Source organism: Eschscholzia californica, unplaced genomic scaffold, assembly GCF_041429995.1.
Source record: "Eschscholzia californica isolate CP2 unplaced genomic scaffold, dmEscCali1.0.p SCAF_2, whole genome shotgun sequence".
Lineage (NCBI taxonomy): Eukaryota > Viridiplantae > Streptophyta > Magnoliopsida > Ranunculales > Papaveraceae > Eschscholzia > Eschscholzia californica.
Window position 1 is genome coordinate 60,933,188 of NW_028238309.1, and position 13,583 is coordinate 60,946,770.

General features: G+C 35.4%; 3 protein-coding genes across 4 annotated transcripts in view; 1 reads left to right on the forward strand and 2 right to left on the reverse strand.

The window, feature by feature from the left end:
• LOC147559871 (aspartic proteinase 36-like) overlaps positions 1-2,613 on the reverse strand; it is a 44,377-nt gene extending 41,764 nt beyond the window's left edge. Inside the window, exons 1-5 of the mRNA XM_086659223.1 lie at positions 2,578-2,613; positions 2,255-2,427; positions 1,536-1,665; positions 1,203-1,447; positions 805-1,029 (exon numbers count right to left, since the gene is read on the reverse strand). Of these exons, the coding sequence (XP_086515349.1) occupies positions 805-1,029; positions 1,203-1,447; positions 1,536-1,665; positions 2,255-2,427; positions 2,578-2,613 (809 nt within the window). The remainder of the gene's footprint in view (positions 1-804; positions 1,030-1,202; positions 1,448-1,535; positions 1,666-2,254; positions 2,428-2,577) is intronic.
• A 1,794-nt stretch (positions 2,614-4,407) lies between these two features.
• Positions 4,408-10,172, reverse strand: LOC147559874 (aspartic proteinase 39-like). The gene is made up of 11 exons (XM_086661842.1): positions 9,873-10,172; positions 8,552-8,681; positions 8,376-8,459; positions 8,169-8,332; positions 7,112-7,336; positions 6,619-6,781; positions 6,442-6,515; positions 6,163-6,259; positions 5,212-5,287; positions 4,859-4,930; positions 4,408-4,628 (listed from the first exon to the last, which is right to left on the reverse strand). Exons 1-11 carry the CDS (start codon positions 10,097-10,099, stop codon positions 4,474-4,476), a joined length of 1,467 nt encoding a protein of 488 aa, XP_086517968.1. The 5' UTR covers positions 10,100-10,172; the 3' UTR covers positions 4,408-4,473.
• Positions 10,173-11,853: 1,681 nt separating this feature from the next.
• LOC147559875 (large ribosomal subunit protein eL33w) lies at positions 11,854-13,284 on the forward strand. 2 transcript variants are annotated; one of them, XM_086661843.1, is made up of 5 exons: positions 11,854-11,969; positions 12,073-12,108; positions 12,229-12,457; positions 12,565-12,607; positions 13,048-13,284. In XM_086661843.1, the coding sequence occupies exons 1-4, from the start codon at positions 11,938-11,940 to the stop codon at positions 12,604-12,606; spliced, it is 339 nt and encodes a 112-aa protein (XP_086517969.1). In that variant the 5' UTR covers positions 11,854-11,937; the 3' UTR covers position 12,607; positions 13,048-13,284. The 2 variants fall into 2 exon arrangements, with proteins under 2 accessions (XP_086517969.1, XP_086517970.1); XM_086661844.1 differs by having other exon boundaries at positions 11,869-11,969; positions 12,565-12,619; positions 13,029-13,284.
• The last annotated feature ends 299 nt before the right edge of the window (positions 13,285-13,583 follow it).

Sequence of the window (13,583 nt, forward strand, 5' to 3'; positions counted from 1 at the left end):
AGATAGAGGCATAGAACAGAAATATAATCAACAAAGACTAATATGATTATGGAATAAAGGAGTTACATCAGCATCTGCTTGGATGAGATATTCACGAGGAAAAACCGACAACTGAAGTGAATTTTGAAATTGAAATGTTACAACGGGAAATGCATCATCCACGCTGCAAACAAGCAATATTAAAACAATATGTATCAAGAAAAAAAAGTTGTAGAGATAGGGATTGAACCGAGCACAATCTGCTCACCTTTTGTCGTATGTGAAGCATAGAAAGGTCGAAATATTATGTATTTTCAAGCCGACCGAGCTAGAGACAATCTATGTTGAGATTTAAAAAAAGTATTATTAGTCTAAGAAAAGAATCTTGAAATAAATAAAGGAGCGGGCTATTTAACCCGACAAAAATATGACATGAATGACCCGAACAAGAAAAACTGATGATGCCATGGAGATGTCATGTGCAAAATTTGTCTTGTCGTGCCATTCTTTTGTCCGACCAAGTAGTATTGTTGATAAATAAATCAAAAATACAACTAAATTATCATTACCTTATTTATCACTGAGTTATAAATCTCAGTTGAGAGGCGACCCAAAGTTGAGCCACTATCAACTATTGTTCCCAACTCCAACACTTCTTTACGAATTTCTAGGGTTTCATTACCAACTTTAACTAACTCCAAGTTGATATTATAATGTGACCTAATAATTAAGAATGAAAAATCAAATATGTGAGATTAATTCCATCAAATAAAAGAAAGAAAAAAAGGGGTCGAATTTTCGATAAGTAAAGAAAATATGACATACTTATTTAGAACCAATGGAGTTGTTTCAACTGTTGGATGAACTATATTACCAATAGCAAAAATTCCACCTCCATTTTTACTATTTAAGCAATGACCAAATATTTTCCTCACTACACCAGATGAAGCTAGTTGTGAAATCATCGATGTACTTGAATTACCGAAACCAATTAATCCGTCTACTGCACCTTGTTCTCCCAGTAGATTCCCCGTTTGAATAACACCACATCTATTTCATCGTAATGTTAGATAAGTCGTAAATGTCCATTTTAAATATGTCACTACAAAAATCAAGACTATTGTCTACAGCATTAAGCCCATTGCCAACTAAAAATTCGTTGGAAATAGTAATTCCGACGGTTCTAAAACGTAGGCAGCCGTTGCCAACTAAAAATGACTTACCCAAAAGTAACACTTGCATTCGAAGATGTTAATTGGAGATCTCCAGACACTTGATTAAAGTTTATAACATCTGTTACAAAATACCCCGTTGTCGTACTTCCATCTCCATACCCAATTTGATAACCACAAGTCCTATCACGTAGGCAACCGACGAGCAATGTGCTTGAGAGTGTACAAAAATTATTAGTACAAGAAACATTTTTTACAGTTAAAGAACTGTTTGGATCGTATAATGTCAGATTTACCTGAAACCCAAATCATAGAAGAAAATTAGCGAGAACGAATATAAGTTAATCTTTTTCTTTATTAGTTAAGTAGAGGAGAAGAATTTACGCCAAGGGTGCTCTTCTTTGGACACTTTCGGCATTGGATACAGTTGAGCCATAAAAGGTCACTTCCTGTATCAACTTGGACGATATGATCTTTCGAAGGAGAACCAACCCCTATTTTTGTATAGTAAAGCCTAAAAGGAAAAGAGCAAACAAACAATCAAAACATTTAAACAATAATAATACAACTACAATGGTTTCATGTCGATACGGTTGTTTTTATCCAGCTATTAGAGATAGTTAGAAGGGAACAAGTATGCAAACTCGTATATATGTAGTTGTTCGATAAGCATCTAAAACTCCAAGAAAACTCTAATTGTTCTATGTGTATTAGGAAAAATGTCAATAAAATTGTGTATTCGAAAAGTAGGCTTCTTTATTAGATCTTTTGGTATCTCTAGATTAAGAAGTGATACAACCACTGAAAATCTAGATAGATTTGACAGAAAAAATGAAAACAAAGGCTAAGATTTTCTCGAGATCTAATACACAAATCTAGAGAGAGTTGACCCTCAAATCAAAACAGTTGATTTCGGATTCTATCCAGAGTCGGCTTTGACTTATTGTGGCCCTATTACTTTCGTTTTCAAAAGTTTGTTGGACTTTGTACGAGGCCCAATAGACGTCTTGGTCTAGTGGTTGTGATATTTGCGAACTTAGCACTTAGTATTATACGAAATAAGCTTTGAGGCCGTAAAATAAAGTGAAAACGAAAATACGAACGCTGTTCCGGTTAGAAGACCATCTCCACCCAACGGAAGATCAACTCCGGTAAGAAGATTCCTCCCGTGACGATTTATATCATGAGCCAGGAGATCTGTCACCGATCTTTCTTTACCTGCAAATTTGTGCACTACTTGAAACACTCTTCCTCTTCCACTACTTGCAATTGAGACCTTAAAAATATTCAATATTAACAAAACCAATAATAAGGACATAATAAATATCGATTTTGAGTTCATCGCGAGATAAAAGTTTTCTTCTTTTTCTTTGATTGTCTTTTAACATAAACAACGTGAGAGATGGATGGGTTTTATAGAGAACACTCTAAGTTGCTCCCAATCATTGTTAGCTAATACCATTTCTTAGGTGGAATGACATGTCAACATCCAAGGACGTCGCACTCAACGACCTAGTATTTGATTTTTTTTATTCAGTCTATTGTTGTTAAATTAATCAACTAGTAACTGAAAGGGACACAATGTCATACTTCGATTTTGTGAAAATAGTACTCTCATATATGCACAAAATAAAGTTTTGAGACCAAGTAAACAACATACAAGTTCAACAAAAAAAAAGTAAACAACATACAAGTTCAACAAAAAAAAAGTAAACAACATACATGATAGACCTAAAGCTAACACATCTAGGTCGTTCTCACACACATTTCCGAGCCGTTGGCATCCTTTGATTCCAGTACTATTGTTTGTGTTCTTGGACCATATAGACTTGGCTACATAGACAAAGATCAAGTCAACCAGAGTAATTGTCGACATTTGAACTTGGTTTAGATGTATACAAACTAAACAGAAACGTATGACTTAAGACCGAAAACTTCCAAAATGGCCAAGTCTTTTTGTATATAAAAATAAATTTATGTCTACTGACATGACAAGATTTTGAAGCTTTCTAAGTGAAAATATACATCTCAAGCCCAACTTAATATTTTTAACGGTTTTGCAAGTTTATCTAGTTATATCAAATTTTGAAGCTTTCAACTTGAACAAGTCGCCTGCAATTATAAAGAGCGTTTGTGTGTCGTGAGGTTATAAACTAACACAAAAATAAATAAAATAAAGGGGGTTCGATCCATTCAAGGCGTGTCGTGGAACTAATCAATTAAAAAGGGAAAATTAGATGAAAAACTTGGGAATTTATCTAACATAGGAATGATAAATATAGCATCCATATTAAGCAAAACATCACTAATTTTTATATTCTTGAACCAAATAGAGTTGGTAACTCAATCATAGATCAAAATAATTAATGGCTAAACTCTACCACTTAAATATAGGAGAAAGACATTTTTAAGTCGATTGTCTCTAAAACCTTAGAGACCAAATAATAAGTAGAAGGATATTGACCAACTTTAGGCTATAAAGATATTGGGTAAATCAAGTCAACCCGTAACGCTTATAATGGTATTTGACAAAGACAACGTCATCAATATGCGCGTAGAAAGAAAAATATTTTTCCTCCACGTCTGCAACATTACCGCAAAATATTAAAAAAACAACGAAGAGAAGTCATATCGCATGATCCCTTATGATTTATTTAGTTTCTTTCCCTTTCCTACGACGCTTCTCAACTAGCAAAGGATCGGACTTGAGACAACATGGTTGGGTCAAAATCATTCCTCCAAATTCATAATAGACAATGAAATGATTTTATTATCATTCACTCAACTAACAAAGTATATATTTTGAAAATTCAGGATGTCAATGGCCTAGCTAGGTTAGACTTTGTAATGCTTAGTTGTTCTCTCGAATTGGCATCTCCACTTGATATAACAAAGTATTTTATCCTAATATTTTGCCTAATTTTCTTTTGGCGATTGATTCAACCCCTTATCGAAAAAGATATACCTTCAATGAAATTTAGTACAGTTGACTTTATTTTTCTGGTTATCTATGGATGAGGTATTGACCTATTGTTGTTCTTGATATATGTAAGTGTAACTAGGTAACAGAAGAGATATCCTGGATTAGTCCCCGCCACTATCCCGGTTGAATCCTAGCCGAGGGCATAGTACCAGGGTTGCTTCCAAAATACCTCCTTTTACTCACCTCCACTTAGGTTTTATGTTAATGGAATTCCTGTAAAATATGCACATACAAAGAAGTCTAATGAAGGGAGACCCAAAGCACAACCAAGTACACAAATGTATAAAGTTAACTAATGTTTATGTATTAATATGGTAATCAAGATCATAGGTTAACCTTTCACTGAATTAAACAATACCATATGTATGTTATTAACAATATAATTGTAAAACTTGGAGGATCCAGTTGCAGAGCCACTGACGATGTAATATCATGAGCACCTACAGAATATACCGATCCAGATTTTTCATCCTTTACTTCAATCGTTGAAGAACCTGCAGTTAAGATCGTGAAATCGTTATTAATGGTCAACCTTCTTCACCTTTTTTTCCTTTTCTTTTCGGAAGTGATCAACAAAGTCGCTTACAAACAATCAAATATTCACAATAACGCAATAATAGAACTATATACAAAAAAACTATTTCTTCAACTTGTTTATTTATATCGACTCATTTGACGCAAAACAATTGACATGTATATCTTTGGAAGAAATGGAACTACTCACAGTTGTAATTTGTCCATCCAATGACCTGATTTTCGAGATCGTACAACACTAGTTTATTTGATAGAACTAAATCTGCAAGAAAAGGGATAGGAATAATTGATATCAATAGTTGTCAAATTTAATACTCCATTTAGATTCTTGCATTTTTTTGGTAGTCTTATTCCACAACTATTTTCAGGGGCGTGATTCCTTTACGCCAAACATGGCCCGAGTTTTTAGTAAATCTAAGGAGGTAAACTCAATTACCAATTATTGAGGGGTGTAAACTCAATCACCAATTAGTGTTGAGGGGGTAAAGTAAAAAACAACATTCAAATCGATGTCGAGATATACGAACTTCTAGTACAACCTACCTCCTAAAATAATTGTGTCCTGCGCTCCTCTGGCGAGATTTGCACTATTTTGCCAACCAATACACCATTCCCGACCCTGCGAAGATGTTACACAAATGAGCGAAACTTCAAAATGCTAACTAACATCAGCTACCACGCAAACATTGATGAAAATCCTAACTATAAGTACCCCCAAATTTTGCCGTTGGCCCGCCCTCTCTTAGCACTCCATGTGGGCCTCGGACTGAGCAGTATGAGGCCTACAGACAGGGCAATCCGAGGGCACTCGTACTGCCCCAAGTCCGGGCTGTTTAAATCCAGCACGGAATAGGCCCAGTCATGGGGGCACTAATAGAGAGGGTGGGCCTATGGCAAAATTTAATAGACTCTCCCTTTTCTAATTTTTCATGTTTTACTAGTCTGCATTTTTCATAATCCTTTGAAATGGAAGTAGTAGAAGGCTCCGGGAAAGTCCGATGGTTGAAGAAGTCTGTAACATCCCAAATATTGTCCTCCCTTTTGCCACGCAAGCCTAAACTCGACGAGTATAAGCCTATAAGGTTTTATTCCTAGTGAGGGATCCTCGCGCCCACCTAAAAGGCCTTGCAAACTTACTACGCTTGAAGTTTCACCTATAGGCCAGCTCTGCATGCTCGCCCAAGCAATGTGGATTATCACATCAAACCTCACATTTAGATTTCTCAGGACTCGATGGAAGTAACAGGAGAACAAGAAACACTAGAATATAATGTGTCAAAATGATTAGTTTGTGGAGTTGTTTTATCACTTATACCACATTAACTAGACACTTGACTAACTCCAAAGACGAGCGAAGAAAAGACATTCGAAGGTCACTAGTAAATTACATTTCCCTCGAGAGATATCCCTTATACTTCGATCATTATCCTAAATTTTCTAAATATGGTAAAGATAGATGAAGATTAAGGGATCATGAAAGATGTGTAATCATACCTCTGACTCGGTGAGGAACAAGTATTCATGAGGAGCAACTACCATCTCAAGCTTGTTTCTAAACTGAAAAGTAACGGTAGGAAATCCATCATCAACGCTGCAATAATAAACGAAAATGTTAAATAAGTAGGAATGCAAGAAGATATCTGGTTTTCAGTACAAACAATGGAAAACGTAAAGCGTTAATCCTCAAAGTATTTCATTAGTATATAAGCAACAAAAGAGTCGTTAAGAAAATACGCATTGACGTTTACTCGGTCATGAAAAAAAAAAGCATACCTGCCACTGTATTGAAAGCATGAATAGATGTTGTCAACATTATACAAAGTTAAACCAGGCTGGCTTGATATTATCTGACCAGAATAAGCAACAATGAGTAATATGTATATGTATTTGTATATATATAATACTCGAGATGGTACTCAAAAATGAAAAGGCTTCGAAATATTTCCGTACCATTTCCATTAATGGGTCATATATCACTTCTGGAAGATAAACCAAGGTTGTACCACTGTCGATTATTGTTCCACTTCCACCCCTTGCTTCAAATACTTGTTTAGGGAGTTTGAGAACCGTATTACCAACTTTAACTGCCTCCATGTCCACATTGTAATGTGACCTAAAAATTGATAAACCAATGAATATGTTAGTGATCGTTTAAGGAATGTACTTAGCATTAACAAAGAATACCAGGCACAAAAAGGAACAAAAACACGACTATAAAAGAGGACGACCCAGAGAAGAGATCATTCAAGACAGCCGAACTTGTAAGAAGACACCAAACTAAAAGATCAAAGTTGGTCGATATCCAAACTAAAAAAATGCAAAATCATGAAACAGACTCTCCACTTGTTATCTCTCCATGGCCCTAATAAAACTAACCTTAATAACAATCAAATAACAAAAACAACAAAGGTTGAAGTTCAGGAAGTAAGATAAGAACTCATACTGATCAAGAACCAGCGGAGTTGTGTTCACTTTTGGATGTACTACATCTCCAATGGCAAAAATTCCACCTCCCTTTGTAGCGTCTAAGCAATGTGCGAACTTCTTGCTTACTATACCAGATGAAGCTAGTTGTGAAATCACGGACGAACTTGCATTACCAAAACCAAGTATTCCATCAAGTGCTTCATCAGAGTCAATGAGATCCCCAGTTTGATGAACCCCACACCTATCCCAAATACGATAACATATGAACACTTCATTGCAACAATTAGTAGAAATGATGCATAAAAGAGTAAGAACATAAGAACGAAAGTGGTACAGATTTATGTGATCATCTAAGAACCTAAAAGACACAACTTACTGCAAAGTTGAACAATGCCACTTGGCACGACAAACATGGCCCAAACTAGTCCGACAAGGCAAGTTTTGCGCATGACAAGAGCTTTTTGCCTTGTTCGAGCAATTCGAGCAAGATAGTATTTTCCATAGTTGAAACACGACGTCAAACCTCATGCAGTAGGAATTTGATCCCTAAACCGCAGGAAAGAGAATCTTTCTATAATTAACATTATGTGTGTGTATACAAATTTCGTACTGGATGCTACTCGGAAATTTCAGGTGCAGCAGGCTATAGGACTAGCATAAATAGCTTATGTTTAATCTTGCGCACGGACAAGTGACTTGTGGTTCTTCTCATAAAAAGCTGCAACACTTAAAGTTGGGAACAAAATTATGACTTCACATCGTGTTAACTTACCGCCTTTTCTAGACAAAACTTATTTTAAGTTTTCGAACAAACCAAAAGATTCATTAAGAAATATCTACGTTTTCTTCGGTAACTAAAACATTTTTGGTTGGAACTTGAAACCGAGAATTTAAGCCCTAATTTCAACAAGCAGTCATTCCTACAGGATCATCTCAACAACAAAACATATATGAAACTACTTCAGAGTTAAGAGTCATAATCTTGTAATGAAGCTTACAAATTACTCAAATTTAACCTAAAAACCTGAAAATGAAACTTTCAAAACTAAAAAACAAAGAATAATAAGACTTACCCAAAATAAACAGATGCATTTCCAATTGAAGTCTGGAGATTTCCAGAAACTTGACTAAACCCTAAAACATCTTTGACATAGTACCCATCAGTAGCACTTCCATCTCCATATTGAAGATCATAAGGACAGAGTGAATTAGGTAAGCAACCAGGATTTGGACCTTGGTTAATGTTTTTTTTTTTTTTTTTTTTTTTTTTTGTTGAGGAGGTTAATGTAAGTACAAAAGTCATCATCACATTTTACAATTTCTCCAGATGAAGAACTTTGAGAATCATATAGTCTTAGACCCACCTATACAAAAAAATCCATGAAAAAGATGATGACTTTTCTTGACTGATTTTTCATGAAAGCTTAAAGGAAGAAGAAGATTTCAAATTACTTACACCAAGGCCACTCTTCTTAGGGCAATTTCTACACTGAATGCATTTAACCCATAAAACATCACTCCCTGTATCAATGTGAACAGAATAATTCTTCAATGGAGATCCAATCCCTATTTTTGTGTAATAAAGCCTGTAAAAGATGGTAGAATTATATGAGTTATTAGAACAGGTCTGAGGCCAACAACTAGTAGCCCAGTCAGGTAGTGCATTGCATCGACTCTGTAATTAGTCCCTTAGAAGTACAAATCCAAAAATTATCAAGTTTCGGTATAAAAAAAATAGTTAGATAGGCATTAGACTAGTAATTTTTGTAAAGTTTATATTCGGTAGTTATCGAGTTTATCACATCCTTATAATAACTTTATAATGATTACGGTAGTTGAATATCTAAAAAAAAATTAACGAGGTCTAACAAATATCTGGTGGAGTTTAAAAGAAGTTTGATGGTGACAAGAATTTTAGGTGCATCCTTTTGTTTTTTCAAGGTCTCTTTGTTATTAGCCACCTTTTTCTTGGCACTCTCTATGGGCTTCACTAGAGTAAGTCTTTGTTGTTCAAGTCCAACACATATTAAGTTTAGTCCGAATGCCTTCGGATTAGACAGTCGGGAGACGCTAAGAGTGAGGGCGGGCAACAGCAATTTTGGCTGAGCATCACACCCACGCTTGTGGTTTTTGCATGTTTTTTATCATTTTAGCCGAGAGATGTTTAAACAAGTTTAGTTATCTGTTTTGCTATAACAACAAATCTGAGTTTAAACTCATTTTAAGATCTGATACTTCGAACTTGACTTATTACATGACCATTTTTTTTTTTTTTTTTTTTGTTGACAATTACATGACCATTTTAGATCCTCTTACGTTTTTTTATTAACATCTCATATAAATGCACCTTAGAAAAATAATAAAAACAAAATAAATAATATGATGACCTTGAGAATCAAAAAATAGTTAATCAAGTTTGTATTGATCGAAATATGTTAAGGGTAATATTCGCATTGACGATCTTTGCAATTGGTAGGTCCTACATTGATGTTAATTCATCTCAAAATATAGAAAAGTATCAAATACTTGAACTAGAAAATTGTTGTATCAAACAAAATAATAAAACTACTCGAATAAGTAAGATTTTCAAATTTGAGTGCTAAAGTGAATTAAAAGCTTTGCCTATTCGAAGTCATGGTCGGTTCGTGGTCGGGCCAAATAATATTTCCCGAAAAATAATTTGCTATATAAATAGCATATTAGCATTAGTGCATTACCTAAAATATAGAAGATGGGAAGTTTATAATGAGAAAATTAAGTAAATAAGAATTACTAACCCAGTCCCAGTAGGTTGACCATTTCCACCTACCGGAATGTCAATTCCAGCAAGAAGATTCCTGCTGTGACGTTTGCTATCATGCGCCTTAAAATCCTTGAGATTTCTTTCTTTCCCTGCAAATTTGTGGTTCACTTCAAAAACCCTTCCTCCTTCAAATGCAGCTGAAACATAATTAACAATTAACACTAACAAAACCAATTTCATGATCAATTCAAGACTACCCATCTTCTAATACAACACTCTTTTTCTTCTCTCTCTTAATCTGTTTTCTCTTGTTTAATATAACCCAATTGATGATACGAGACAAGTTTTGATAGATTTGGAGAGAGAGAGAGAGGGGGTAAACTTATATAGAGAGTGGCATTGACAAGATTTAGAGAGAGAATGAGAATGAGATAGATAGACTTGAGATTTGGAAGCAGTTTAAAAGTTATGCAACTTCAAATGATATGGAATTAGAGTCTTGTTAACGTGTGAGACCCGCACATTTAAATGCAAGAATAGAAAAGTCTAGCCGAAATAGCAAGAGTGAATATAGTCTACCCCGCCCACAATGCTAGTTTAATTTCGGCCACATATTTGATTTGTCAATTTTCATTTTACATATTTGATCTATAAATTTACAAACGTGTGACGTTGGTATAACAATTCGGTTGATCAAGAGGGCGTCGGTCACATATTAAGTTAACAAGTCAATTTTGACGTTGAAAATACGGATTTTTATTTGAAAATAACGATTTTCTTATTCAATTTCTTCTAAAAAAAGGTTTGACTTTAAATATTTAAAAATATAAGATAGTATATATGTAACTAGTAGGAATCAGAAGGATTGTAGTATATCTACATAGAATCCATATTATATATTTTGAATAATGAGAAAATCTTGCTTCATATGTATCCAAATCCCATGTAGATATTTTATTCTACTAATAATCTAGTACGTAGATTTATCCACCTACACATTATTATCATATAAAAAGCAGATAAAGTTCAACAAAAGAAAAAATATAAAAAGCAGATAAAGATTGGGTTGCATAGCATATCAAAATTTCCACGGGACCGCTCTAAGAAAACCCGGTCAAACTGTTAGCCTACGGTTCTATTAGTTTGCGCTCAAACTGCTCCAAATTCTATAGCCGCGTGGAATCCTGTAAGCACATGGCCACTTTAAGGTTTTAACGTTACATCTTGACGCCCGATGCCGTTGGTTTTCGTTCTCAGTGACCCTCTCCCTCTAACCGAGTACTCGTATGCGAGATTGTACTTCTCTCTTGTTCTCGTTCTTTAATCCGTCCTTAACCTTGTCTGAGGAGGGGGTAGTCAATGGTGACTTTGGATGACATTTCCAAAGTTTGTGAAAGTCTGGGGCATTTGTCTCCATTTCAACGTCAAGCTCCCAAATCCAAAATAATGTACGTGCGCGAAGTACGTGTGCGAAAATTTGATTTTAGATTTCGACTATGAATTATTAGATTTCGAATGTGAATTAAAATGTGATATTATTAGAGATAGGTAATTTCAAAAAGATACCCCACAAAAAAAAAAAGAGGAAAAATAAGTAGTTCAAAACATTTTAAGAAAATTAAAAAATTAAATATAAATGGGGTGGATCCCCTTTTTTAGGTGATCCACCCCAAATAGGGCCGTTGGGACAACCCAACGGTCATATTTGGGGGCTGGGAGCCCCCCAGTCCCACCGGTGGCCCAGCCCCGGGGCTCCCGGGAATTTTGGGAGCCCAGCCCCCCCCCCCCCCCCATACAGTGGATTTGCCCTAAATCAACCCCCCCCCCCCCCCCCCCCCCCCCCCCCCCCATACAGTGGATTTGCCCTAAATCACCGGTCAAAGCCGAGCTGATCAAAGTGGTCAACCGACTGCTGTTGACTCGGGTCCGTTTTGCCCCGCCTAAGATCGGGAGTGCCTATAGAGATAATTTCCAACCCGAGTAAATAGAGTTGGGTACGTATATATACCAAGCGATCAAGTTTTCTAGGGTTTCTCTTTTGTTTATCTCTACCGCCAGTAGCAGCAGGTGAATCGAAAGGGTATTCACTTTCAGGCAAGATGGTTAAGGAACGCCAAGGGGAACGAGTCAGGTTTGATTCTCTCTCCGTATACTCCATTCCATAACAAGCTAAGGTTTCCATTTTCTCTCTCTAATTCTAAATTTTTTTGTTGTTGTTGATGTTCGATTTTCAGACTCTATGTAAGAGGAACAATTCTAGGGTACAAGAGGTATGTAATCCAATCTCTAGTTAGATTAAGAAGATAGTAAAGTATTAAGTAAGTTATTTGATTTCATTAAATCTATTACTAGGGTTTGAGTTTTGAATGATAATGGTTGTGATAATTTAGGTCAAAATCGAACCAATACCCAAACACATCATTGATTCAGATTGAAGGGGTAAACACAAAGGAAGATGTTGCCTGGTACTGTGGGAAGAAAATGGCATACATTTACAAGGCTAAGGTGAAGACTAATGGTTCTCATTATCGTTGCATTTGGGGGAAAGTCACCAGACCCCATGGTAACAGTGGAGTCGTTCGTGCTAAGTTCAAATCCAACTTGCCCCCCAAATCCATGGTAATAAAGTTTGGAAATTTATTAGTTTTGATTTTCATTTTGAAACATTTTTCATATAGGGCAACTTTTAGTCAGAAAAATCTAATCTTTTTGTGTGGTATATGCAGGGAAACAGAGTTAGGGTTTTCATGTATCCTAGCAATATCTGAGGTATGTGTTAGAGTATTCACTACTTACTTTACTTTGATTAATTTATCGAATTTGATTTAGCATTGTGGTTAGTTTTAGTCGATTTATAAATTATATGCAATGAATATCTCTTTTGAACTTAAGTTGTTAGGGTTGGCTGTAGTTTACTCTTTAGTTCGAATTGCCCAAACAACTTATAAAACATATGATTCAAACAATTAGGTTGAATCCTGTTAGTGTGTCACCCTTTGGTTTTGCCGAATTGGAAACAAAATATTGGGTCTTGGTAGCAAATGCTTAGCTCGTTTCCCATCTCTGTTCTAGTAAAAAGGTGAATCCGAAAACAAATCAGTAGGCTTTTGAATGAAAAATCTTGTTCATGCGATTTTAGGTTTATGTGATTTATTTTTTCTCGTATCACTTATTTGTACCTGATTTTTAGTTTTCATGTTTTGGTGCAGTGATTTAATCTACTAGCATCGGAGCTAGGAGCAGTGGCGATAGAGGAACTATTATTGCAATTGCTAGTTTTATTTTAGAGTGAGAAAGTAGAGATCTGTGGTGGTTTAGATGATACAAACTTATTTTTGTTGGTTAAGTGGATTTTTGTTGGGTTTCTTGATTTACATTGCATAACTCAGGATGCTAGTAAGTTTATGTATGAGGTTTAAAGAAATATGAATTTTGTTAAATCATCATCGAAGGATCTTGGTTGATTTTGAGAACAGATTATGTGATCAGTAAACCGTCGTCAATGGTGTGCTCGATCAGTCAAGTATTGATGTCATTAGGAACGACCGAACCAACTTGTTATATCTTACATCTTTTTGTCTATTTGGTGTGCTTTCACATTCTTTCAGTCTCTTCTATTTATTTCCTTCCCTTTGTGAATGACTACTGAGTCCATTGTGGTGAGTATTTAAATGTCTGAAAGCATAGATTCTAGTTGTCGTAAGAATGCAATGAGGAAGATCAAACGACACAAAATAACACTTGG